The sequence below is a fragment of the Cyclopterus lumpus genome, chromosome 15, assembly GCF_009769545.1.
Source record: "Cyclopterus lumpus isolate fCycLum1 chromosome 15, fCycLum1.pri, whole genome shotgun sequence".
Lineage (NCBI taxonomy): Eukaryota > Metazoa > Chordata > Actinopteri > Perciformes > Cyclopteridae > Cyclopterus > Cyclopterus lumpus.
Window position 1 is genome coordinate 21,812,292 of NC_046980.1, and position 25,432 is coordinate 21,837,723.

Below are 25,432 nucleotides of genomic sequence, written 5' to 3' on the forward strand. Positions count from 1 at the left end.
TGGAGCCCACAAGACAAGATTTTAAACAAAGATCCCCATTTTGCGCCACATTGCAACCTTCCCTTATCGCATCGTGAGGGGTAGTCAGATTGTACTAAATTATGTCCGACCAAGGCCCCTTGGATCCGTGGATTAAGAGATTAAAGTGGACCACTGGGCAATGCATCCCCTTTCCCCCCTCATATTACTCGCATGATAATTGCCCAAACTGATTTGCACTTTCACAAAAGCTCGCAGGGCCTCTTTGTAGCCGGAGCGCAGCAGCGGCTGCGAGCCCCTCCAGAACGGCGCTAATGCGGGACTGCGCCGGACACGAGAAACACGTGCACGTGCTCAGGACAACAAAATTACTGGGCCGTGGTCATTTTTTCTTCTTCTTGTTTTCCTTCCTCTCTTTGTGAAATAAAAAGTCCGAACAGCCACATCGGCACAACCTCCCCGTGCACGCGCACGTGATTCTGTGTGATGGCGCACAGTAAGAATAAATATCATCGCCCCATAAGAGCCTCATGTCGGCGAGGTTTCCGTTCAGCCGCTCTATGTAATCAAAAGTCTTTACTTTTACTGCGCGCAACATATTGATAAAACTTTATTGACAAAATATTGACAATTACATACTTCTTGGAAGTATACTTTGTGTTAAAATTGTAGCAAACTTAACACAAACACAAAAAGTATTTACATTCTGTAAAAGAGGGTTTAACAGAAACATTAACGTTTATCATTTCTGTACATGGAATACGCTCAGTGCTTGAAGTTTTTTTTTTTTTTTCTCATTTGTTGCATTTAGTCCTTCGTGGCAACTTTCACTGGAGGGTCAATCCTGACAGAAGGCTGCATGGGGCCACAGCGACACGTTTGTAAAGCTTTAGGTTAAAGGAATGTCCTGATACCTTCCCTTTAAGTACTAGATCTGTAGTCTGATTCACTTTTTAGAAAGGTTTTTTGTTTTTTTTTAATTGAAATTCAATTTGTGTACCTTTTTCTTTTTCCAAAAAAAAAAAAAGAAAAAAAAAGAAAAACACTATATCGCAGCACCGCTACTTCATATGTTTTCACAATCACTTTTTACACGAGAATCATTAATTAAAGACTGCACACTTTGTAAAAAGGAAGAAGCACGACATCTCTGTTTGAAAATAGAGTTAAAAACAAAACAAAAATGATTTTTTTTTTCTTTTCTTGGTTGGAGAAAAACGTGTCAAATTAAAAACAACTACCAGGAGGAAGAAGAAAGCAAAAATATATATATACCATGCAATTCAAGTTTTACAAAAGCAGTTTGGTGTTTTGGTATCTTGAGTGGAAACGTTTTTGTTTAAAAAAAAAAAAAAAACTTAAATAAAAACTAAAAAAAAAAACTTCCGAAGTGCAAACGTCCAATATGAATTGGATGAGAAAAAAATGAGGCGGTGGTTAGATGCGAGATTGTGGTGGTTGGTGCGTGAAAGGGTTCAGGTGCGTGGACTGAGACACTCCACCTGGGTCCGTTGGGTTGACAGACCCTCGCGGTGACAGCAGTGCCACCAGTCGGGTTTCTCTCACCCTCAGCTGCCGATCTCCGGAGATCTGAAATGTGACATTGGCTTGTTACCCCCCTCACTGTCTCTACACGGCATCCGGTATCCGTGTCCTCCTTCACTCGGACGCTTATAGTCTTTCTTTCTTTCTTTTCTTCTTCTTTTTAATCGTCCGAAGTGACATCGATTTCCTCCGGGCTCCCCTGTTTTGTCGCCATTCTCCACCGGTTTATGTGATGCGACCCTTTCTTCTTCTGCTGAGACTCCGAGCCCTCCTCCTCCAACTTCTGTCGCTTGAACTTCGTCCTCCGGTTCTGAAACCACACTTTTACCTGAAAGGGCGGAGAGGAAAAAAAGAGAAAGGTTTTTTAAAAAAAAACAACAACAACAACAACAACCGTGGATCAGTGTCACGAGATAAACCGCGATTGGCACAGTGCGTAAAAGGGGACACGTTGCTTTTTGGAGCAGTGGAAATAAAGAAGGTGAACTGTGACCTGTAGTCGGTGATCAGGAGAGCAAACAACTTCCGGGACAAACAAAGATCAATTATATGAAAGTATGAATCCCATGCATTTTAATCCTCCGATTACACTTGGCATATTCCAATATGCATTCAACGCACGAACGCCCTTACAAATAATACATAATGAATACAAAATTCAATAAAGTATTATTATTTGTTTTCTTCTATTTGAGCTCTCAAACATCTGATGTCAGTGTGATTCCTCCTGTCAGCACGCGAGACGTTAAAACGGGATGTGTTTTTTTGTCACACACTCCTCTCAATGGACTCGGTGCACGTTGAACGGCACGTTGGGAATGGACAACTTCTAAAAATCGATAAATGCTCTGCTCCTGCTTTGTCACTCGTGGCTCTTAAACGGCAACCGGGTGCATTTAATACGGCTTCAGTGGGCTAATTAAAGGAGGCGACGGTTCATCTCTCCCTTCAGCTCCAAAGGCCCCGCCGTCCAAAGGAGACACCGCGGACAAAAGGCAGCGGCTGATGGGCTCAAACGGCATCTTAAATATGGCAGAGGCAATTCACTGAACCCGGCTCGCTCTTTGTGTCGCCTATCCCATAAAATGGTTAACTGGTTAATTTGCCCTCCATTTTGAAAGGCAACCATTCTCCCCCCCCCCAAAACAAAGTAATTCAACCCCTCCTGAAATGAGGTTAGGCCTAGACAATGACAGTGGGTCTGATCCAACAGAAAGCCCCTGTCTTCGATTGACAACGTGCATGTGTGGAGCCTGATGTGGAGAACAATTCCGTGGCTGATTATTGAAAGTTATTGACATGTCTATTCTTTGTCATATACGAGACATTCAATTTATAGAGGCCTGCTATTTTTTTTATTTTTTTTTAAAGGCTCAATGACGTTAAAGAAAAAAAATATATAACATATAGTCCACTCCATCACCCATAATGTGAGCAGTGTGTGTGTGTGTGTGTTTTTAAATAACAATTAAAAGCACCACATGTCTGTTCTCATAGCCAGAGCATGACTCACAAGGAGCATTTCTGAGTTTCAAAATAAAATGAGCGCATTGCCCGCATTGGTAGGAAACGTGACAGGACGTGGAGTGTCATGTTGAGGAGGAAATGGTGTTTCTTACCTGAGTTTCTGTGAGGCTAAGGCTGTGGGCGAGCTGCTTTCTTTCTGCTCCCACCACGTAATGGTTTTTCTCGAACGCGTGTTCGAGCCGCAGGAGTTGCGAAGGGGAAAAAGCGGTCCGGATTCTTTTGGGCTTTCTGGCCAGCGCGTTGTGCAAAAGGAAGCTCTCCGGGCTCGTTTCATTACCTGGGAACGGGCAGAAAACGGGGATCCGTCAGGAGCTTGTTTCTCTCATTCGATGAGATATTCACATTTCACATCACAAGCAGCAGGCCTGGAGCAGCTAGAGGAAACAATGGTCGGCTGAGGGCAGCCTGTAAATACAGCATGATGTCTGAGGAGAAGCATACACCAGTCTATCATTTGGGAATTTACCAAACACGGATGCATTTTAAGTGCTTATTGTAGACTTTCTCCAGCTGTGAGACCAGCGCGTGGAGGACAGAGGGAACCACACATTAGGTGTAATCCTGAGCTAATTAAATTAGCCCCAAAACAGGCCTTTGTAAACAAAAGGTAAAATGAAATAGCACGAAGACGTTTAAATAAACAGCAACCCTCCCCCCAAAAAACGTGGGACATTATTTTTTTAATTACTTCCCAAAAAAGATATTACTTTTACCTTTATTTGTCACGGGGGGAAATTGCGATAATAAATAAAAATAAAAAAGCGATACAAGATAACAATATTGCAAACGAATTATCTCAGTCAAACATCCCGCAGGTCAAGTCAGCTTTGTTCATATAATTTGAATTTCCAGTAATCTGACACAAAATTAGCTATAGACTGTATAATAAGCACCCAATTTATTTTTATTTATTTTTTTCCTCCCACTAAAAACAAGAATGTGCATTTCAGATAAAATGTGAAATAGGCAGCGAGATGCAGTAGTTTGTTTTTTACGCGTCTTATATGCATTTAAGCTGCCGGACCAGCAGCGCACACATGTCAACATTTAGAGTGGTCCTTTGGTGTCCAACAGACATTACGGGCAGCAGACTGACAGAGAAGCAGAGTCAACAATTATCTTATTTATTTTCTTTATTTTTATTTTTTCTTCCTTCCAAATGAGAAATATATATTTTTGAACGAAACAATCCATTACATAAGTGTCTGTTGTGGCCTAAAAAATAAACCCGAGAGGATTTACTTTAAAACGGCTCTGCTATAGTTTTGCGTATATATATATATATATATTTTGAAATTCCTTATACATCCTGCTGTCTGAAGTGATGGAGAGAGAGAGAGAGACAAAAACAAAAAAAAACTAAACAACAACAACAACAACAACAGTCCAGCCGCTCGGCGCACAAGAGCCAAACGAGAGAACTTACCTTGAAATCTGTGACCCAAGTACCGATATCTGTGTAATAACCAGGGGTAGAACGTGGAGGGGTCCCTTTGCTGGCTGGCGAAAAGAGGGTGCGGACTGTGTGAGGATGAAAGCGGGTGAGCGGCCAGCGCGTGCGGCGGGGCCACCGAATGCACCGGGACGGCGGAGTTTTGCTGATGAGAGACCGCCTCAGCGAACACCAAGTCCGGGTTAGAGTAGACGCCCCGGCCGCCGGAGTGGAAGCCGTTGAGGAAGGGGTTCATCTGGCCGGAGTTTGCATAGCTGAGAGCCGCCGGCCTGATGGGCTCCTCGGTGCGGGACACCGGTATATGATTATCCTTCGCCACCAAAGACTCTATCGTGAAACACCTCTTGGGTGTCGGCTGAAACATGGTCTGATAGTCCAGGTTCCCCAGTTCAGGTTGAAAGTTGTCGTGCGGGCGCTCTCGCTTCAAAAAAAAAAATACTCCACACCCAAGAAAAGGAGGAAAGTTTGTGCGCAGTAAAGAAGTTGGTCAGGAAAGGCCCCCCCAAAAAATAAAAAGTGCTCGGCTGCTCCCCGACTAATCCATGGATGTGATCGCTTTCCTCGCCGGGTTCTTGCAGGCAGATTTGTTAGTTCATGAGCCTAATTAGCGCTGCAGTCCCATAAACAGCGTTCCTCTGACGGCTGTAATGGCATGGTGATTGGCCGCTGCCGCTGCTGCTCGCCTTGAGGTGGAGAAGGGGAAGAACGCTTAAAAAGTGCGTCGATGGGAAGCAGGGGCGCGGAGAGGCGGACTCGAACGCGCAACACGGAACGGATTCGTCCAGAGAGGAGTTACCCCCCACCCCACACACACACACACGCACACACACGCGCGCACACACGCTTACTCCCGCGCGCACATGTACCTCCAGGACATTTAACACACACACGATTTGAACCAAGCTCAAGGTAGCCTGCTTATTTATGTGTGTGCATTTTTAGGCCAATAACAGCTTCCAAACCTTTTTTTTGTGGGGGGGGGGGTGCATTTAGTGTTAGTGTTAGCAAGTGATTATTTTTTAATTATGCGCGACAATGTTGTGCAAACACAAAAAATCGGCTCTATTAAAGTCTATCGTGGACGCTGTGCACGCGGAGGTATATATTCAGCATCAGTGACATCAGTCGGCCTTCGCTTCTTTTCTCCATTTCTGGTCCCGTTCGTTGCTTTTCTGACTGGATTCGTGGAGAGAAGCTGCTCCTGTTTCCTCCCTGCTCTCTTTTTTTAATTTTTTTTATTTTGCTTCAGATTCCATTAGGATACGTTTCAAATGGAAGACTCTTAATTTCTGCTGGGAGACCCCGGAGACACGGACAGGCGTTATAGCTCTTTATTTAAAAGACAGGGACACTGCACGAGGACCGACGGTCTCCAACATTCAATAACACATCCCCACTTATGAGTCTCTGCGTGTCACTCCGTGCTATTCAATGCAAACACGCTCAGGTGTTTATTGGAGTAGCTACCTGCGTCTGCAGGCTGTCACCCATGCGTGTGTGTGCGTGTGCGTGTGTGCGTGTGTGTGCTGCGCACCGGGGGCCTTCGTAAAGAAATAGCGCACTAATAGCACGCGAATTCAGTCACGAGACTGCATCCCGGAAAATGAACAATGCAATGTGCTGTTCTATATTTTATTTCAATTAAAAAATATATATATTTCTTTTTTTCTTCTTCTTTTGTTTGCATGCTTTTTCAGACGTTAAAACAAATTAAAGTCGCCGTATAAGGGACCACATAGAGAGGGTCGGGAATGGTAATCATATTGTGTGAAATCCTTATTTTTACTATTATTATTAACAATAATAATAATAATTGTATTTTAATTTCAATATTATTAGGCTATTTTTTTATTATACCGTAGCTTACGTCAAGGGTCCATGCAAAGCCTATCGACAGGTTCAGGGTTATTTGTGTGTAGGTCAAGGGTCTGCATATGGAATAAAATACACTGGATTAAAATGGGTTGCACCAACAGCTGCACAACAAATAACACGCCTGACATGTAAAACTGTGTCACTCTAGATTATTGTTATTATCCCGAATCATCAGGGCTTTGCTGTTTTATGTTTTATTTGAACCCGCTTTTTTCAGTTGATTAATACAGCCTTTTATGTATTATCACCTAATACATATACATATATATATCTTACCCTCGACGCACATTTTTATTATCAGTATTACTATTATTATTATTAGAATCATTATTACTGCAACGCAGCTATACATGTCGGGCCAGGTTTAAAGTCATCCGTTGTTACTGACCGACAATATATTTAAAGGGACCGTTCGTCGAGGTTGACTTTTCTTTTTTTAACAACTCTCCAGTATGTTACTGGTTTTCATAACTGACCACTGAGTTTCAGGCCGAGTTAACTGCTGATCGTGGACATGAACCAACACCTCCAGCTCTCACGCGTCCTCTCCACGGAGCTTTACCGACCTCTAGTGGCCACGCGTTGGTAGTGTGATACCAACTCATCCACAAGAGGAGCTTCAGGTGCAGCAACTCCAACAAGATGGAGCTTCACTGGCGAGGCACTTTGTGAAAGTAATGCTGTAACTGTTCTTTAAGCGGTATAGTATAATTCTAACAATATGGCTTATTATAGATACTTGACAATAAGTCAAGCTATTGAACCCATTGTTTACCCTGACCAGTTTATATTTGTATACCAGACTATAGCTAATAAGTGCAATCTTCAATGTTCATATAGCATTTGAGGCCAACTCAACAATAGGTGGTGAACAAACATCTTTATTAATAAAGGCTGTATCTGTACACATGCAACCTGGTTTGATACCATTAATTGCAGCAAGATAGAACCACACACTGGATATGAGGCGAGATCAATGGAATATTTTAAGCATGCACATCAAAATTGTAAATGCCACTAGTTCAGGTTAGGAAGCATCTGAAACATTAGCGGAGATCACTGAAGCAGATGTCAAAATCCTAGTCGTTATTCTTATGAGTTGTGGCTCTGTGGCATAATATACCATCAGCGTGTCAAATTCAAATATTTAAAAGAGGCAGTTGGTTATGCAGAGTTTGCAGTAAAAGATGGAGCAGGTACATTGGTTTTCAGTTTATTTAATTGAATTTTGAATTTTAAATGGCAGGTAATAACACTCCTAACCACTGGGCGCAGTCATGTGTACATTGATAGTTTGCATGAGTCAGTGCACACAAGTTTATTGGTTGATGGTGTTTCTGGGTGGTGAGGAGCCTCTGGTTCAAACCAGCTGGAAATCAAATAAAAGAGTAATGGAAAATAACCCCCAGGAAAGCTACCATCTACAAAGATGTCAAACAAAGGAATAATGGCCATTAATTCACCACTGTGGCTAACGGGCTGAGAGGTTGGTACTCAGCGGCGCACTGTGGTCCAGCCGTCATCGTCCGTCTCGTTCTTGATGCGACGAGGGTTGTCTTTGTCGGTGCGCCAACCCTTATCGTCTTCGGGCTCCTGCTCGCGGTCTCTTGGTGGCTCCTCCCGCTTCTCCTCGCCTCCACGACGCCAAGAACCTCCTAAGGAAACAATGGCGCTCATTAGAACATGTTTAACTCTAGTTCAGGAGTTTGTGAATTTACCCTCCCTGGTGTCTTTTTAAGACACTTGCTATAGCAGTAATAAAAGGCGAACAGCGCCCTCTGCTGGCTGAATACAACGCCCCACACAGTGTATCCCATTAGTTTTGCTGGACAAAATAGTTCTAAATAAAATTCCCACCTAATTAAAAGTGATGCGTTTCATTTAGTTACTCGGAGACTCTCAGGATAATTAACACAGTTGTGTCAAGTGTGCCTGATGACCACTACAATGTTTGTACAATCATTGGTCCGGGAGTAAATTAGACAAATGTGAAGCCTGGATGTTGCTGAAGGTTTTGCTCAACCATAAGCCACATTTCAAATGAGAAATCAAACACATTTGTTTTATTATTGGCTTAAAAAAGGAAGTGCGTCCTACAGCCTTTAACAAAGCCACATATTTTAGGGTAACCGTGATATGGATGGTATGGTTAACTTAAATCACGCGCCGCTTACCATCCTCTTGCTCTCTGGGCGGGGCTCTGACTTCACGGTCATCCCTTCGTGGCTCCACCTCCCTGCGTGGCTCCACCTCCCTTCGTGGCTCCACCTCCCGACGCGGCTCAACATCGTGACGCGGCTCCACCTCCCGACGCGGCTCCACCTCCCGACGCGGCTCCACCTCCCGGCGCGGCTCCACCTCCCGGCGCGGCTCCACCTCCCGACGCGGCTCCACCTCCCGACGCGGCTCCACCTCCCGACGCAGCTCCACCTCCCGACGCGGCTCAACATCGCGGCGCTCGCTGCGATTATCATCGCGGCGTTCCTCGCGGTCAGTGTCCTCTTTGCGAGAGTCTCTCCAGCAGCTTCCTCCTTCCTCTGTGCCTGCTTTCCTCCAAGTATTATCCTCTCTGTGAATAGATAGCAATTAATATAACTGACCAATTGCAGAAAAAACATGACTATGATATACTCTCCATTTATTACAAAAAGATAAATATGTCATAGGTCTATCAGGCTCACCTGACTGGGCGGCGGTCTTTTAAGCTGTCGCTGGTTTTTTCCTCTCCTTTAACCTCACCCCTCTCCTCGCCGGCGTCGTCACGGGGAGGACCCCAGCTGTCCTCTCGGGCCTTCTCTCGCTCACGCCAACCACCTGCAGCTAAAACATTTGTGTCACATGGCACATTTAAGCACTGAGCTGCTCAGCAGTCTACTTATCAAATAAAACCAGTGCCCAGGTAGATTAGAAGACTTCTCCATCGCAGGCTTACCAGGTCGGCTCAGTGGCTTCCAGGCTTTTTCGTCATCGACATCGGCACCACGACGTGGCCCATCGTCCATGCCCCTTCTTCCACCTCTCTCCTCATCTCCTCCTCTTCTGGGACCCCAGGAGTCATCGTCAGCCCCACGCCTGGAACCCCTGGAGTCATCCATGCCTCTACGGGGACCTCTGTCATCATCAAAGCCACGCCTGAAGCTACGGTCCTCATCAAAACCTCTGCGTGCACCACGGTCATCGTCCATCCCTCTGCGTGGAGCACGGTCCTCATCAGCGCCACGGCGAGGTCCTCTATCCTCGTCAAAGCCTCGGCGGGGTGCTCTGTCATCTCCACCCCTGCTAAGGCCCTCTCGCCTGAGGGTCCCCTCTTTGTCCTCCTCACGGCCGTCTTGTCTCCACTCCCTAGAGAGCACAGGCATGTTAACAGTTGCCTCTCATAGTTTAATGGGGTGAACAATAAAAAAAAGGTATAATTAAAGAGTCACCAAAACCTACCGGTCAGGCACAGGACGACGCCTCTCTGATTCCCCATCCGTGCGCTTCCTCCATCCCCCTTCCTCCTTCTCACTCTCCTTCTCATTCTCCTTATCGGCCCAATCCTGAGCAAGCAAAACAAAATCAAGACCCGTTGTGCCATTACATCAGTGACACCGAGAGGTCTGGAGACAAGGCGTTAATGGTTTAGCCTGTAATCCATTACTCTGCACTCAGTCCTTGAACTTGTGACGATATGTATCCATTCCATCACACCGCCATTAATAGGAATGACAATTAAAATGCATCACAATACTTTATGACAAACTGGTGTGATAAATTGTCTTGCATTGTAATATGTATACCCACGTGTAACTTTCTACATCTGAAGGATTTAAATACATTTCACAATGCAGTCAAATAAATGTCGTTTTTTTCTACCATGGTATCACAATTATCCTGGGTAACACATCATGAATAAATCTTGAGTTAATTACCTGCAATTCCCATTTATTCATATTTTCATGAAATTTCCACTGAATGTTAAGCTCGACTGTAGGTTCTGACCATCGGCTAAAAATAAATATTTTAATTAGTACCTTGGTTTTCTCCTCAGGGGGGGCCCTTTTCTCCTCGTCACGACGGCGTTCTCGCTCTTCGATCTCCTGTTGACGAGCACGCTGCTTCTTTTCTTGCTCCTCGAGTTTGCGCAGACGCTCCTGGTACTCGCGGTCCTCCTCCTCTCGCTGCTCCAGTTCAACGCGCTCACGATCCTCACGCTCTGTAACAACAGCAGAAGATAACATGTTCAAACGTTGACAGCATTGTGCTGCGATAAGGAAAAGCCTCGATCAGAAAACATTTTCCTGACATTTCATTTTGTCCAACTTCACCTTCCATCCAAAATGTACCGAGCCTGTCGTAGTAATATTCCTCAAAACAACCACTTTAGCTACCGCTGCCACCATTTCCCCCTGCTCCTCCTTCATGACTGTCCAAACCCAAATGAATTACCTTTCTTGAGTGACTCCTCGTGGATACGCTGTGCATCTTCCTCTTTCTGACGGTAGAAATTGTTACGCCGGTCCTCTTTGCGCTGCTTCTTCCTTTCTTCCATGCGCTTCTTCCTCTCCTCCACCATGCGGTCCTCGAAAGTACTCAATTTTTCCTTCAAAAGACAGAATAGTGAATTTGAAACCACTGTCAGTCATACAGTTATTCTGCCAGTCTGCTCTAGAAACATTATCGGTTCCGTGCAGAAGTTATAACCGGTGTACGAGCAGGGGGGCACATTTTAATCCTAACGCCCAGGAGTTGTTGTTTAACCCCATGGGGTCGAAGTTCTTTTTTTCTCGATTTTACATAATTTCTTAAATTCACTTTTTTTAAAAAGGCACTTGCATTTGATACATACCCATGTGTTATACATCAAAAATTGCATAACAATCTAAAGCCATCTATATAAAGAAGGAATATTGTCTTTAGGCACAGTGTAAAGAGGTCATTTGGCCCTAAAGCTGAAAAGTTGAAGTCAGATTTATAAAAATTCTTCAAATCTCTTGTGGACGAACTGTTTTGGTGCTGGAAATTGGTTTAACAAAGCCGTAGGTTCACAAAAGAGATGGAATATATAAATAAAATAGTAGATACATGTAATAAATTTTGTAATATCATGTTTTTTTTTAGTAAAAGTGTTGTCTGTCACTCTACTTTCAACAAATGTGAGAGGGACTGAGATCAAATGGGACTGAGAAATGAAAAACGGACATTTTGGTTTACAAACAAAATATTGATAAGATATGTCCTAAGTATAAAAACAAACTATTTACTGACTGACATGGTGGGTAGGTCCTTAGTGATTTCCTAAGCGTTCATTGGTTAGTTTCACACAAAATATTGACAGACACAACATTCCACAAATGATGTTGAAGGGCGGAGCTCGACACAAACGTCCCGGAAGTAGAACGTCTACAGACTCCGGCAACAGCCAAACCATTTTACCGCAGAGATATTAATATAACCGTCGCATAAACACTGAAGGACGCACCAGCGCGTCCATCGACTCCAGAGGGTTAAACAACCACAAGATTTCTGAGCAAGGTGGAGCTCATGGAAGTCAATGAAACTGATTCCTCGGCATGTTTGAGGTGACTTCAGGCAGCTTGTACTATGCCGATGCTCTTACCTCAAAAATGAAGCTACGGGCAGCAGTTATTTTGGACAAGAAGCTTTCTTTGTCCTCCATCATCCTGGACATGCGCTTCTTGTGCTCCAGTGCCTTCTCCCGTTCAACTTTCATGTTACTGATCTACAATAAAAAGAAAAATATTCAATTTGAGATACTTCCTTGGGTGCATTCAATTTCTTTGATCCAAGCATGTCATTTTTAATCGGTGTTGTTTTATTGTGTTTAAATACCCTGTCTTCCTCCTGGAGCTCCCATAGTTCCATGTCCTTGATACGCTGCTCTTCATAAGCCTTTTTGATAAGAGGAATCTCCTCAAGACGTTTTGCCCTCTCAAAGTAGTCAATCTAGAAAGAAAGATCATTAGTGTCCAATTCACACCAAGGTGACTGATATGTTCACTGTTGTATCGCTCAGTTACCTTCTTCTCCTGGTTCTTCAGACGCTCTTGAAGTTCCTTCTTCTCCTTCTCCAGCTGCTCCACCTGTTTGGCCATGATGAAGTCAGGATCCAGTTCCTCAAGGTGCTGTAAAAAAAAACCCAGATGTGTTAGATTCACCATTTAACTTTATATTACAATGACATATTTCTGCAATATGGAATTCAACCTCAAGACCAATCAACATTGTACCTCAATATCAATATCCTTGAAGGCCTTGGCTCCAAGTTCAGTTTTCTTGATCTGCTCCAGCCGCTCACGGACAGTTTTCTTCTTAATCTGCTCATGCTCCTGCATGATGCGCTCCTTCTCCCTCTCTTTGGCCTCCTGGCGCAGGCGCTCCTCCTCGGCTTTGCGAACCTTCTGCATCTCAGCCTCCCGCTGCTCCAGCTCCTCCTTCTCACGCTGAATGTTCAGGCTCTCCAGGCGCTCCTTACGCTCTTCAATGGTCTGTCTGCGGGCCAGGATGCGCTGGTGATCCTTGCGGGCATTTTTCACATAGGCAGCAATGGCCTGCTGATTCTGCTCCTCACGCTCTTGCTGAGAAACGACGAAAACATCAAAATACAGCTTTGAGTTGCAGAATAAAACATGGTGCCAACAGACACTAATCATGAATACTACATGGAAATACATGTATGTGTCTGTTAGCATTATGTGGTAGTATGGACAAAGTGGTCATGGATCAGGCGTCTATTTTGGGGGGCTCAGTCGGAGGGGAAACTCACCAGGATGGAGGCAGGCTTGATGACCTGGATGGCTTTGGCCAAAGAAGCAGACATGGCCGTCAGCTGGTTCCTTATCTGCTCTGAGGGCATGTTCTGCAGGAAAGGACCAACAGGGGCGTCCTCCTTGGTCGAGTAGTTCAGGTCAGAGCCAAAGCTCAGCGTTCGAGAGGTGTGGTCTATACGGACCTTCAGGGGAAAACGAAATGTTGAATGAATAAAACACTCTTAACAGTAATAACACTTTTGTTGGTTTATACATAGTTATTTTATCAATCCAAAATGCACAATCTCTCCTGATCTTGGCCTGACCTGCAGATCACAGTGCCGGGCCGCATCCACAATGGAGCGCTCTAGTTGGAAGGCATCCACGAATGGAACTAGGGAGGCCAGACGGGTGAACTCGATGCTTTGATAGATCTGTGCGACCTAATAAAATGGATGAAGAACAATGAGAGATCTCTACCATAACATTGTAAATGAGATTAAGGACATCATTCTAGGAGAATCAAACAGACTGGAGGGAATTACCTGTTGCAAAAGCCTCAGGATGGTGTTACTTTGCAGGTGAGGGACATACTGCTGCAGATCAGACTCCTTTTCAGCCTGGTCTTTCACCCAGTTCAGCACCTAATAGGAAAGTAAGTTTGTTAGCATATGCTGGGTCGCCCAATTTAATGAATCAAGTGAATATTATAAAAATTACAAAGATGGATTGTATATTTCCTAATTGTTTACCTTGGTCACTCTTCCGCTGAGCTTCAGAGGGTGGAAGTCGACTTCAAGCCAGTTGTAAAGTTCTTTTATATCAGGTACAACATACTGCAGCAAGTTAAATCTCACCTAGAATGCAAACATAAAAATGTGAAAACATCTTAAAGCAATTAATATTTTTGCAAGATCAGGTTAAAAGCTAAAAGTTCCAAGTTTTTTTTTTTTAAACTTAAAAAAGTATTCAGGGGCACACACACAACAAAGCTTTCCTGTGCAGATAATGTACCATGTCATTGATGAGACTCTGCCGGGTTGGTGGAGACTGCAGGCCCAGGAGGGTGGCCAGCCTGCGGTGTTTCTCTACAATGATGCCATCCATGTCCAGCAGCCGGGCAATGTCAGTGCGCTCGGGGGTGATGGGAATAGACAGTGTGGCCAAGAGGACTCTGGTGGACATTCTGAAGATCAAACGCAAGTATGATTAACCATTTGGTCGCTACAAGAGACAAATATGTGCATTCATTTACAGATAATGAATACTGTACCTCTGCATCTCATCATGGGTCAAATTCTTACGCATCTCCCTTGAGAGGTGATAGAGCCGGTGGAGGGTGCAGGCGTGGAAGAGAGCATTTCCAGATTTCCAGAACACAGTAGACACCTTGTTGTAGTAGTTGGCCATCAACTGGGGTTTGGGAGGCTTCTTGGAAAGAGCAAACAGGCCATGGATGTCTTCAACAGCCTTGAATGCTTCCTGGAAAAAGAACAACAGTGCTACACGAGTTACAATATCATCTTCCCTTTGACCATGCATCCCATTTTTATTGAACTGGAGGACAACATGGTACAATACTTGTTTCATTTTTCTACAGGTTATACACTATTGTATACAATACTGTTGACCAGTTTCCAAAGAGTTTCGAAAACATTTTATACATTGAAATTTCTAGATAGTACATGTAGATGCATGCCAATATTGTCCTTTGAGAGATGTAGTGTATGGTGAACAGACCTGCCAGAGCTCCATGCTAATGGCGCTGTCCAGCTGCACCAGGCGGGTCTCCAGGTGCATAGACTGACTTTCGGGGTTGTTCAGGTTGATGGCCGTGCTCTGGTTGTGGTGGCGCTGGATCTGACCAAGATGCATACGCAGGTTGTCGCACAGCTTGCGAAATTCTGCTTTACGGGTGTACTGAAGGCAGAACTTGAATGCTGCAGAAAAGATGACCCGATATTATTTACAGCATTTTGTAACATTCAACATGTAATTTACGATTTTATTTTATTTATTTATTTATTCTGTGTGACTTTATTAACATGGTATAATCTTATTGATACAACATTTACATTGAAATGTTGTATTTTACGTTTGGACCTAGTAAAACCTTATTTATTACTGGTTGAAATTGACAGTGTTCATTCTGTTTTCATTCAGTTAAATCTACCTACATGAAAACAGATTTGGGCTAGAACTTTCTGACATTACAGCCTTGAAAAAGATCACACTCCGTTCGTAAAAAGGTATTTAGTCTGATTACTACCTTGCTGGGCAATGTCATGGTACAGGCGCTCCACCTTGGAGTTGTTTCTCAGCAGATCCAGGCACTGGCGGTAGGACTCCCACAGGAACTTCACCCAGGGAGTGAGAAGCAGGCGATCGGTACGATCCTGAGTGTCCTCTCCACTCACAGCACTCAGGAGAACACTGAAGTCACAACAAGCTCAAGGTTAATGATCCATCTTAAATCACCGTAAACTCTAGGGCTGGATAAAACAAGTGACAGATTTTGACCAAATACCTGGACATTAATATTTACACAATAAGAGTTATGATAAATAATCCTCAGTACTATGGATATTTGCTTATGAAGTGGGTAAAGGCAAATAATAAAACAGCTATAATAGTCTGGCAGGTTTCCTAAATGACATCACTGTTCTGTAATGCAGCATTAATCACATAAGCATATCACAACAACAGTCCCCAAGAGCGAGATGGTGGCAACGAAATCAGGAACTGTTACAGCTCCCCCAGCACCCTCTACTCTTCCTCCTGACCAGACTGGTACACCTTTTATGTCGTCCTTTTATGCAGTTCTTTGGTTCCCCTATTTTAGTTTGTCTGTTCTGCTTTATTTTGTATTTGTAATTTTCTATTCCTCTATTGTGTTCATTGTCTATATGGCATTGTCTCCTTTGCCTCATGTATTTTCTGAAATGTTTACTTGTATTGATGTTATGTTTTTACCTTGCTTCTATGTAGAGCACTTTGTAAACCCTGTTTTTAAAAAGGTGCTATATAAATAAATGTATTATTATTATTAAAAACCACGAAAAGACAAAATGTGTAAATACCGTGCCACATTACAACATTACGATATCTTGTCTCATATTGGACCTTCAGCTGTGGCATCAGTATACTGTACTACACATACAATCATCCAACTACAATAAGACATCAATTTAGATTATCCATCATGTAAAATAGACTATTTTGATGCTGCAGAGAAACATCATTTGAGCATCCTCACCTTTCAGGAGTCTGGATGTTATCCAGATCCTCGATGTCCAGGACCATCTGCTGAGACTCCCCCTTGGCAGTCTCAGTCTTCTCCTCCGCCAGCTTCAGGTAAGCCCTAACCACATCCTCCAGAGATTTGATATTCACCTGAAAGCAAAGACACACATTTAACAATAAAACTACAACAACGATCCGATATGTGCAGCATCCCTCATTTGTTCTCACACACCTGCTGGCAGATGTTCTTGTACTGGTAGAGACCCTCCTTAGCCAGGTGGCTCTTGCGAAGATCCACGCACAGCTCCAGGTACTTGAGCATGATGGGCTCGTGGATCTTCTGCCATGTTCGATGTTTTTTGCTCTTGATGACATCGTACAAAACATCCAAAGCTGGCTGCTTCTTACCCACCTCAAGGAACTCTGTGTAAACACATCGAGAAATGGATCCACGTAAGCTCCACCGCAGGTGAACGGTACGCGTATACGTTCACAAGAAAACTTGAACACCTCGCACCACTCCCACAGCCGTGGTTGGCTGAATGAGTCTGCCTTTTTTAGGCCCAGGGTGCTTGATGGTCGTGGCATTAGCATTAACGCTACAAGACAGAGCGCTGACATTGTTAACAAAGATTCGTTGCCAATGACAAAGCTATGACGTCTGGTTACGGTTATCTTATGGCTTCCTACGTTACATTTCTTGAAATGTCACTGGCGTAATCAATGCCCCCCCCCCCCAAAAAAAATGGGCCAGCCGGTTAGCTTCACACTAACGTAGCAATACGGCAGTGCTCGCCCGCCATTCTAGCTAGCAGCTAACGGCTAACGTTAGCAGCTAACGTCCGCTCGTTAGCTCGAATGTCTGACATTCGTGAAACGCGGAGTTGCCTTTCTACTCACCGTTCGCTCGCTTCAGAGCATTCTCTGGCCGTTGGAAGTACGCCGGCATGTTGGCGGCGTTTAGTGAGACTCAAATTGGCTGACTTGAGTGAATTTTGATCAATTTCACCAGTCCATCCACGCCACGCACTCACCCGCTGCAACGGTGCTGGCTGAGAAAGGATGAACCTCGTGAGCGGCCTAGCTAGGGTTGCCTTCAGTCCTATCCCCCTTTCACAGTGCCCTCCACTTTGAAAAACTCAGTATCAAGAAAGCAGTTCTGTCTCAACCAAAAACTACAATAACTATCGTTGTATGGTTAATGTTATTTCTCATTTATGATCAAATCTTAATATGTAAACGTTGTAAACGACAATCATAAATCGTTATGGGTGATTCTGTATGTGTTTGTTTGTTTATTTGTTTGTTTGAATAAGTGTTACTTTAACTTATTTGATACAGGTATATGACACATTATTCGCGTCCTATTTATAAGCCTATAAGTAGCTATGAGTTACTATGTTAGAGTATCCTGATATCCTGATAAATCCTCCCGATTTATCTGTTTGCTGTATTTGAGCAATTATTATGTTTGCTGCCACATAACTCACTGATAAGTGACAATGGGTGTTGTTTAAAACTATCAAATGAATAAAGTGTGTTAAATATTATTGAGAATCGTAACCTCACAAGACCTCCAAACGGGGGTTTTCTACAAACCTGGCAGCTCTGGGTATATAAAGTTCCCGTATGCGCTCCACTCGTGGTGTGTTCGCGTAACCGTCGTTAAATATTTATGTTATCAAACTATGTAACGTTAGGCTTTATTAACCCAATTGTATATAACAAGGTTTATAATTAACTTCAAATTAGAGTTAGTACCAACATATACTTAATATTAAAGGATCAGGCTGAAATAAACATGATAAATTCAATTCAATTCAGTTTATGTTGTGTAGCCCAGAATCACAAATTACAAATTTGCCTCAGAGGGCTTTACAATCTGTACACATACGACATCCTCTGTCCCGGGACCACACATCGGATCAGGAAAACCCCTTTCACGGGAGAAAAAGGTCATGTTCATCAGGACATTTATTTAGTTTCATTCAAATACGAAAAGGAATATCCCATTACCAACATATAGGTAGATTAATATTGTATTGTCACCGGTGCACAGGTATCGGTTGAAGTATACAATTTGACAGATCCGATCAGTGTAGGCATCACCATATATATTAAGCCTCGTATAAATCGTATACTTTCAACAACCGTGAACGCACCATCACGCCTGAAGTATCGCGAGCTATATGATTGGTTGTCTGCAGCGCGAGTCCTCCCGCACGATCCTCCTCCTGTCCCGGAAGACGGAAGAGGCTTCGCGAAAGAGGAAAGTCTGTTGAAAACAGAACTCTCACCCAGGAACATTGGAAAGTTGTGACACACGGACTGTTTTATTAAACCCTTCTAGCATCGGGCGCGAGCTCTCAAGGTACTTTACGATTAATCTCGCGTCCACAGACGGAGATGACAGGTGTGTGTCATGTGCAGTTAACGTGTGACTCTGACCTCTTTCAGGTATGGAATATGGCAGCAACTGAAGCGCAGTTTATGTTAAGCGTCGGATTAATCGGTAAGTTTTCGTGCACGCGTCGTTTCTTGCTGCCCGGTTGGGGATGTGTCACTCCTCGGCACGCGCAGGAGAGTCACGTGATATCAGTGTGACCCAAATGTGTCCCATCAGCATTGCTGCAGGACTCTCCATTGGTTCGTGGTTCCTGACAGAACACCAGAGAACCCTGTCTGATGTGATGTTATATGTCTGTCCATCTTCTAATATATATATATATATATATATATATATATATATATATATATATATATATATATATATATATATATATATATATATATATATATATATATATGTGTGTATGTATATATATATATATATATATATATATATATATATATATATATATGTATATATATATATATATATATATATATGTATATGTATATATATATATGATGTCCAGTTTTGGTTTATCCCCCCCTGCACAGAGAAAGATGTGAATGGAGACACACTGTGGGTGTGGTGCTTTCCCTCCGTGGGCTCAGACCTGAGGCAAGTCCTGCTCAGCAAGTGCTGCCTGACACAGGAGGGCCGGGATTTCCACACTTTCGTGTTCGGTCAGTTCTGTCGCACCTGGTACTACGTCACAACAGTGGAGGTGCAGGAACCTACAGCACTACACAAGGTACGGCGGGCAGAGACTCTGCTGCGATAACAACGAGAGTGAACGACGAGAGTGAACGACGAGAGTGTGGCATTTCTATCCGGCATTTTAAAATCTTTTTTTTTCCTCTTATTTTCTCCGTTGAAGGTCACTCATTTTTCAATAGTTGTCACAGCGAAAGACTTCAACCCTGAGAAGTATGCTGCACTTAGTAGAATACTCTGCAGGTACAGTGTCCAGCTCAAATCAAACTGCTTGTACACTTTTCCTTTTTTTTTTTAAGCGCCACGTTTCTTTTCATTAAGGCGACTGTTTTTTCTTATTAATATCCAGGACGTATATCAAACACGGCAGTCCAGTGAAGATGATGGAGGCGTATGTCACTGTCCTCACTCAAGGAATCTGCCAGAGTGATGAAAACGGCTCATTTCTAATTAAGGATTATGATGTTCGGAAAGCGTACTTGGCGGGTTCAGTCAAAGGTAAGACGTCAAAGTCGTTGAAACAGGAATACTAACCAGGTATGTCCTCTTGGGGACATGTCCGGTTTTCCATGCAGCAGTTCCTTTGAATCCAAGACAGTGTTTTTCTTTCGGGAGACACTAAAAGCAACCGTTACATAATAAGCTAACTCCTTCAAGGGTGTCATTACAGAAACGGTAGATGTTTTCAGCGACGAACCGGGATCTAATGCTGAACAACTCAAACTGACCGTGGTTCATACGACATTCAGAGTAAAAGTGGGTCACCCAGTTTGTCTCCACCTACAGATGTTGTGTCTCAGTTTGGTATGGAGACCGTCATCCTGTATACCGCTCTCATGCTGAAGAAGAGAATCATTGTCCATCACCCGCGGATTGAAGCATTGTTGGAGTTTACAAGGTGCGTGGAAGACTTTACAGTTCCAAATATTTGGCTTGAAACTTTAATTAACTCTCTGGAGTGGAGAGAATTGTCATCTTTGTCTGTCTCCCCTCAAGAGTTCTGCCGACTCTGACATGGCACAGGAAAGACTGGTCCGTCCTGCACCCGTACGTGCACCTGACTGATACCGAAATAGAGGATCTCAAGAAATGCCCCGGTGAGGGCATTCACTTTAATTTCTCCTCCTCACAGTTTGGTGCTCAGCACACCATCTGCACCGTGATCTCACGGTGGGGGAAATGAATTATTCGTGCGCCAATGTGTTTGGTTTTCTCTGCAGGATACGTCGCGGGTTTTGTGGATCCGGAGGTGAGCAACAGATCGGATTTGTTTGACGTGTACGTGAACCTCCGAGACAGCGTCATCACGGTATCCCAGAGTGCCAAAGGTGCAGTATGTTTCAAAGAGAGCGCAGTGTGTTTTCAGAGCGAGCTTTGGTTCTTGAGCGTGTAGGACAGCAGTTCCCTCCCGACTGATGTCGAGTATCCCACCACAGAGTCCATGGCCATGGGGAAGTTGCACAAGGACATCGGCCGTCTCATCGTCCAGTCTGCAGAAGATGCTGAGAGGTCAGATAGTCAGGTCATTAAGGTGAGAGCACAAATGTCCGTCATCAATCCCCAATTGTAAAAAAAAAGAAAGAAAAAAAAGGACATTAAATACATGTCTAGTCCTGGATCTAACATGACAACCCCACATCAATCCACAGGATATTTCTGTCAAAACCAAAGAGATCCTTGCCAATTTGGTGGCCCTGGCTGACAAATGTGAAGACTCTAAAATCACCCTGCAAGGTTTGAAGCAGCATCATTTCCCTCCGGCGACAGAGAACTTCCTCTTTCATTTGGCAGCTGCCGAGCAGCTCTTACGGATATGAAACCGGTTTCCAGACACCGCGCTGCAGGGTGGCGTTACTGCAGGGTGGCGTTACTGCACGGTGGCGTTACTGCAGGGTGGCGTTACTGCACGGTGGCGTTACTGCACGGACTCCAGCTGTGTTGTTCTGCATGTGTGTCGGGATGATTACTGTTGTCCGGGAGGCCTGTGCTCCCTCTCACCACTGTCATGAGAGTTGTGCACACGTCACTCTCACAGTAATCTTCTTTGTGTGGAGTAGGAGTCTTATTCCGTTGGTTCTCCATTTGAGCTCATTTTTGTCAACAAAAACTTGAAAGAACCCAATGAGCCACACGGCTGACATGTGGCTTCACTACATGGGCACTGTGTTAGTCCGATTCTCTCTACAGCACCACATTTGTATTCATCCGCAGCTGAAAATAGTACCCAGACAAATGTAATTTGAGATTACGTTTGTTAAAAATGACACAGTGCCCAGCTGTTTGATTTGAGTCCTTTCATTGGATTTGGAGACGCATGAGACACCGGCAGCCTTCTCCTTTAACACCAGGAGCCGCAGCATTGGTCTCTAACTGTGAAGTGGAGACAAATAAGATGGTACATCTGATAGTGCTTTCTAGATGTAAGCTCCCACTCCAGTGCAACGCGCCACATACATGCATCATACATATATCTGCCCCTCAATATACACAGGAACAGCAGTGGAAAAGGCTTATATGTAACATGCAGCTGTTTTTATTAAGGAGTTCGATAGAAACTGCATTATACGTGGTTATCAGATCACAACTGCACTAGACGGTGTATGTTTGTTTCAGGTTTTTCAATTTGTTTAATGTCTCATTTTGTATTTTACTATTGACTTAATTACAAGTAAGTTGTGTTGTTAGAGGCGAACTGCATTATGAAAAAGTGATTGTTAGAAAGAGCTGATCCGCAACTAATCAAATAACAATCGGTGCGTCCATGTCCAGTGATTTAGATTTTTATTGTCGTTTTACAGCCGAGTACATTGTCAAAAGGGCGGTTTTGTGCCTCAGTATTTCCGATCAGACAGAGTGCAATACATAGCAGATGTAATGTAATATGTGACTTTGAAAACTAAATGTATTTTCATGAATTTATGTAATATTTCATATCTATGAGAACACGTAAATATTCTAGCTAAATAAATTTACTATTAAAAAAAAATAAAAAGGTAGCCTTTTCCCTTTTTTTAATGTCGCAGAGTGTGTTTTACAACAAATGATTGTGTGTGTGTGTGAAAACTGGGAGAAGAGGCCGCATTGCGTCACGTGCGTGGTAGTTTCAGCAAGACCGGCATCAGAGCCGCTCCTCAGAGTCCTCGATGGTAGTAGAACCGTCCCCCGTCCGCCGCAGCCCACAGCCGCTCCTCCACGTTTTCCTTCTTGATCTGCAAAAACAAGGTCAATGTCGTCCGAGTTCAGCACAAGGAGAAGAAAAAACAAACATCGCAGCATCGGGAGGATGGTGAAACTCACCGTTCCCAGTTGTGGGAAGAGACTGAACGAGACGGGGATCATCAAGCCCAGAACTAACGCGACACTCATGTGACGGACCGGAGCGGCCAGCAGAGAGTTCCTCTGGAAAAGTCTGGTTCTGCGAAGGAAAATCTATTTCGTGAAGCCTGCCGATTCTGACCAGGTAAGTAGAGCTCCACGTAACACATGGCTGACCTCTGGAGGAGCAGAACCAGGAGATTAGGAAGAGCAGCGGTGGTACCAAACAGCACCGCTCTTGACAATGCAGTTTCCCTCACAGCCTGGACAATAAAAAGGGGGAGAAAATAAAAAGTGAAACGCTGCTTGTTTTCAATGAGAAGACTTCTTTTCTTTTTTTGTCGTCCTGCCCTTTTTTTTTTTTTACCTTGTCTCCCGCTGCTTTAGAGAGGCCGACGGGATTCCCATTGGAATCAAACACCTGGATGCCAGTTTCAGACTCCTCACTTCTGACAGTAAACACATTGAAGAAGGCCAGAGCGGCTGGAGAGCGTGACACAACGTGCAGGTCAAAAAAAAAAAAAGTCCTACCTGTACAGCTGACTCACTATTAAATCACAAGACAATAAGCACGCAATGATGTGATTTGTGTCCAACTCACACCTGAGTTTCAGATGTATAATATACTGTAATACTGCAGCATTCAAGTTCCAGAGATAAATACTTACCCGAGAGTGGGATTGGTAATATCGACCTAAAGAAAGTCTGGATTGCTGCGCTTCTTACACCAAGTCGGCTAATAAAAATTTGAGGAAGGGCCTGAAATAAAAGATATGGGAAATTAAGATTTAAAAAAAAAAATGTTTGTACTTACTTGAAACATTACAATCAACATGGCACGGTAGATCAATCTGGTTTTACACACCCCTGCACATGCTGCATAGGAAACGGTTCCTGCCATCAACAGAAGCTGCTTCAGAGACGTCTTCTTACTCTGGTGGGGAGAGATAAAGACTGAGGGTGTGTCTAGGATGGATATCCGGGTTTAGACATGCTTTAAATGTGACTGACATGTTATAATATGAATTATAAATACATACCTAAGCACACACAAAAACACATACATGTACTGTATATTACCTGCTCTGGTGAAGAATTTCTGTTTGCATAGTTGAACCCAGCACTGTAACTCTGCAGCAGAAACTAAAATAATGCATTTTTTGTATCATTAATGTATACTCTGTTAGCGCCACATCTAAATATAAAAGATTTGGAATTTTTATAAACATCTTTTGAATACAATGAACATATCTTTATACCTGCCAAAACAGAGCAGGTTTGACGCTCCTGTGTGGCAGAAAGCTGGCAACCACCTGAAAAAGACGTTTGTTTTTCGTTTCACAACATCGTCAAGAACCAAAGTGTCAGCTCAGATTCACCAGCTTGACAAACGTACCAGAGGCGTCGATATTGGCAACAATGCTAGAAAGAAAAGTGACAGCAGTGATGGCGTCAGCATGTGTGTGATACAACTGCATAGTCGGAATATTCATGCAAGTTTCTAAATTTGTATTTAATACTGTCGTTTAGGTTTCTATACAGTTTGAATACTTGTTGATGTGAATGCACTTCTCCCCAAGTTAACTTTAATAATGGATGGACGCTTTTAAAAATCGGGGTCTTGCTGTACCTGCAGAGCGGAAGACGAGTGGAAGAACAGCGCCAGAGTCGGCGTGGACAGACGACTGCAAACAAAGAGCAGCACATTAAACTGCTTCAAATCATAACATCTGAACACGTATATGAAAACACAGTGATAGGAGATAGAAACATTCAAAAATAAATGTGTTTTTTCATCAAAACCCCCCCCAAAATTGGACTCTTATCTACACAACCGTCTCAAACCCTGTTGGTTGAACACACCAGAAGAGGGGCAGTCATTACTGCGGCGGATGTGAATGCAGAAATACAGAAGTGATTTACTCAGAGGAGAGTTCTACGTTATTTGCTTGCGGTGTATTATTTGTTTCTGTTTCCTGCAACACTCACAAGTGAGAGGGTCAGTGCTTGTCCGTCCTAGGGCGAGAAAACAGAACAGGCCGCGGCTTTAAATCAAATTGTGTCAGGTTCAGAAAGAAGACCGATTAAGATTCGTGAACGGTAATCCGACCTTTTCATTTAGCGGCTGTCCGCTTCCAAGAAGACTGTGGGCCTTTTGTATTTCATCCTGAGGAGAGAAGTTTACCAATTAACCAATTAACCATCACACATCTTCTACCCATCTCACTGGCGTGACTGCTACTCACATCAGAGGAAATCAGGGATAGTGGATCAAGGAGATTAATCCAGATCTGTAGCCGACTGAGGAAAGACTGTGAAAGAGGAAAGGAACAAAATAAAACATATCTAGGAGACACCAAGATACGAACACGATTTAATGGTGACTGGTTGGAAGTAATACACCACTGAGGATGCTCTGCATGTAAAGACACGGTTACCTGCCCCTGGCTTTTCCAATACAACAGATTGGGATCCATTAGAGCAACGAGTACATTTACTTCTCATACATTAAGTACAATAACATACTACAGTACACATTTCACCAGCATGTATTTCGCGCTGTTGAGGTCAAGTTATATTTACAAACCGCTTCCGCCTTCGACCACGTGTCGCCAATGCTGCTTTCGGGGATATCGGAAATAT

At 43.6% G+C, this 25,432-nt stretch overlaps 4 protein-coding genes across 9 annotated transcripts; 1 reads left to right on the top strand and 3 right to left on the bottom strand.

Annotated features, from left to right (window-relative positions):
- Positions 1-1,642: 1,642 nt before the first annotated feature.
- Positions 1,643-4,868, bottom strand: emx2 (empty spiracles homeobox 2). Its single transcript, XM_034552343.1, has 3 exons — positions 4,478-4,868; positions 3,144-3,328; positions 1,643-1,852 (listed from the first exon to the last, which is right to left on the bottom strand). The coding sequence occupies exons 1-3, from the start codon at positions 4,866-4,868 to the stop codon at positions 1,685-1,687; spliced, it is 744 nt and encodes a 247-aa protein (XP_034408234.1). The 3' UTR covers positions 1,643-1,684.
- Positions 4,869-7,576: 2,708 nt separating this feature from the next.
- On the bottom strand, positions 7,577-17,458 carry eif3s10 (eukaryotic translation initiation factor 3, subunit 10 (theta)). Its single transcript, XM_034551784.1, has 22 exons — positions 17,272-17,458; positions 16,604-16,794; positions 16,385-16,521; positions 15,398-15,561; positions 14,869-15,068; positions 14,402-14,610; positions 14,143-14,314; positions 13,881-13,985; positions 13,674-13,772; positions 13,455-13,571; positions 13,146-13,331; positions 12,610-12,957; positions 12,400-12,504; positions 12,212-12,325; positions 11,979-12,101; positions 10,808-10,961; positions 10,393-10,574; positions 9,815-9,918; positions 9,312-9,721; positions 9,061-9,199; positions 8,554-8,948; positions 7,577-8,034 (listed from the first exon to the last, which is right to left on the bottom strand). The coding sequence occupies exons 1-22, from the start codon at positions 17,318-17,320 to the stop codon at positions 7,874-7,876; spliced, it is 3,864 nt and encodes a 1,287-aa protein (XP_034407675.1). The 5' UTR covers positions 17,321-17,458; the 3' UTR covers positions 7,577-7,873.
- A 1,126-nt stretch (positions 17,459-18,584) lies between these two features.
- Positions 18,585-22,447, top strand: dennd10 (DENN domain containing 10). 4 transcript variants are annotated; one of them, XM_034551683.1, is made up of 11 exons: positions 18,585-18,742; positions 18,829-18,883; positions 19,315-19,511; positions 19,638-19,717; positions 19,824-19,972; positions 20,261-20,372; positions 20,471-20,571; positions 20,695-20,802; positions 20,911-21,005; positions 21,124-21,335; positions 21,368-22,245. In XM_034551683.1, exons 2-10 carry the CDS (start codon positions 18,838-18,840, stop codon positions 21,289-21,291), a joined length of 1,056 nt encoding a protein of 351 aa, XP_034407574.1. In that variant the 5' UTR covers positions 18,585-18,742; positions 18,829-18,837; the 3' UTR covers positions 21,292-21,335; positions 21,368-22,245. The 4 variants fall into 4 exon arrangements, with proteins under 4 accessions (XP_034407574.1, XP_034407575.1, XP_034407576.1 ...); XM_034551684.1 differs by having other exon boundaries at positions 21,124-21,334; positions 21,383-22,245; XM_034551685.1 differs by having other exon boundaries at positions 21,124-21,319.
- On the bottom strand, positions 22,239-25,370 carry sfxn4 (sideroflexin 4). 3 transcript variants are annotated; one of them, XM_034551688.1, is made up of 15 exons: positions 25,228-25,370; positions 25,036-25,101; positions 24,900-24,956; positions 24,779-24,805; positions 24,420-24,474; positions 24,186-24,211; positions 24,049-24,102; positions 23,870-23,932; positions 23,655-23,723; positions 23,458-23,548; positions 23,321-23,336; positions 23,157-23,235; positions 22,967-23,052; positions 22,772-22,889; positions 22,239-22,683 (listed from the first exon to the last, which is right to left on the bottom strand). In XM_034551688.1, exons 1-15 carry the CDS (start codon positions 25,264-25,266, stop codon positions 22,606-22,608), a joined length of 924 nt encoding a protein of 307 aa, XP_034407579.1. In that variant the 5' UTR covers positions 25,267-25,370; the 3' UTR covers positions 22,239-22,605. The 3 variants fall into 3 exon arrangements, with proteins under 3 accessions (XP_034407579.1, XP_034407578.1, XP_034407577.1); XM_034551687.1 differs by having other exon boundaries at positions 23,157-23,238; XM_034551686.1 differs by lacking the exon at positions 23,321-23,336 and having other exon boundaries at positions 23,157-23,272.
- Between the last annotated feature and the right edge of the window lie 62 nt (positions 25,371-25,432).

Excerpts from the sequence above, each read along its gene's own strand:
- emx2 (XM_034552343.1), bottom strand. The coding sequence starts at position 4,868 with ATGTTTCAGCCGACACCCAAGAGGTGTTTCACGATAGAGTCTTTGGTG. Across the intron at positions 3,329-4,477 it reads CTTGGGTCACAGATTTCAAG|GTAATGAAACGAGCCCGGAG; the intron begins GTAAGTTCTCTC and ends GCCCGTTCCCAG. Across the intron at positions 1,853-3,143 it reads TTAGCCTCACAGAAACTCAG|GTAAAAGTGTGGTTTCAGAA; the intron begins GTAAGAAACACC and ends CCGCCCTTTCAG.
- eif3s10 (XM_034551784.1), bottom strand. The coding sequence starts at position 17,320 with ATGCCGGCGTACTTCCAACGGCCAGAGAATGCTCTGAAGCGAGCGAAC. Across the intron at positions 15,562-16,384 it reads AACATCCAGACTCCTGAAAG|TGTTCTCCTGAGTGCTGTGA; the intron begins GTGAGGATGCTC and ends TTGTGACTTCAG. Across the intron at positions 10,962-11,978 it reads CCCGTAGCTTCATTTTTGAG|GAAAAATTGAGTACTTTCGA; the intron begins GTAAGAGCATCG and ends TGTCTTTTGAAG.
- dennd10 (XM_034551682.1), top strand. The coding sequence starts at position 18,838 with ATGGCAGCAACTGAAGCGCAGTTTATGTTAAGCGTCGGATTAATCG. Across the intron at positions 20,373-20,470 it reads GCATTGTTGGAGTTTACAAG|AGTTCTGCCGACTCTGACAT; the intron begins GTGCGTGGAAGA and ends TCTCCCCTCAAG. Across the intron at positions 20,803-20,910 it reads GGTATCCCAGAGTGCCAAAG|AGTCCATGGCCATGGGGAAG; the intron begins GTGCAGTATGTT and ends ATCCCACCACAG.
- sfxn4 (XM_034551686.1), bottom strand. The coding sequence starts at position 25,266 with ATGGATCCCAATCTGTTGTATTGGAAAAGCCAGGGGCAG. Across the intron at positions 23,724-23,869 it reads GAAATTCTTCACCAGAGCAG|AGTAAGAAGACGTCTCTGAA; the intron begins GTAATATACAGT and ends TCTCCCCACCAG. Across the intron at positions 23,273-23,457 it reads ATTACCAATCCCACTCTCGG|CCGCTCTGGCCTTCTTCAAT; the intron begins GTAAGTATTTAT and ends CACGCTCTCCAG.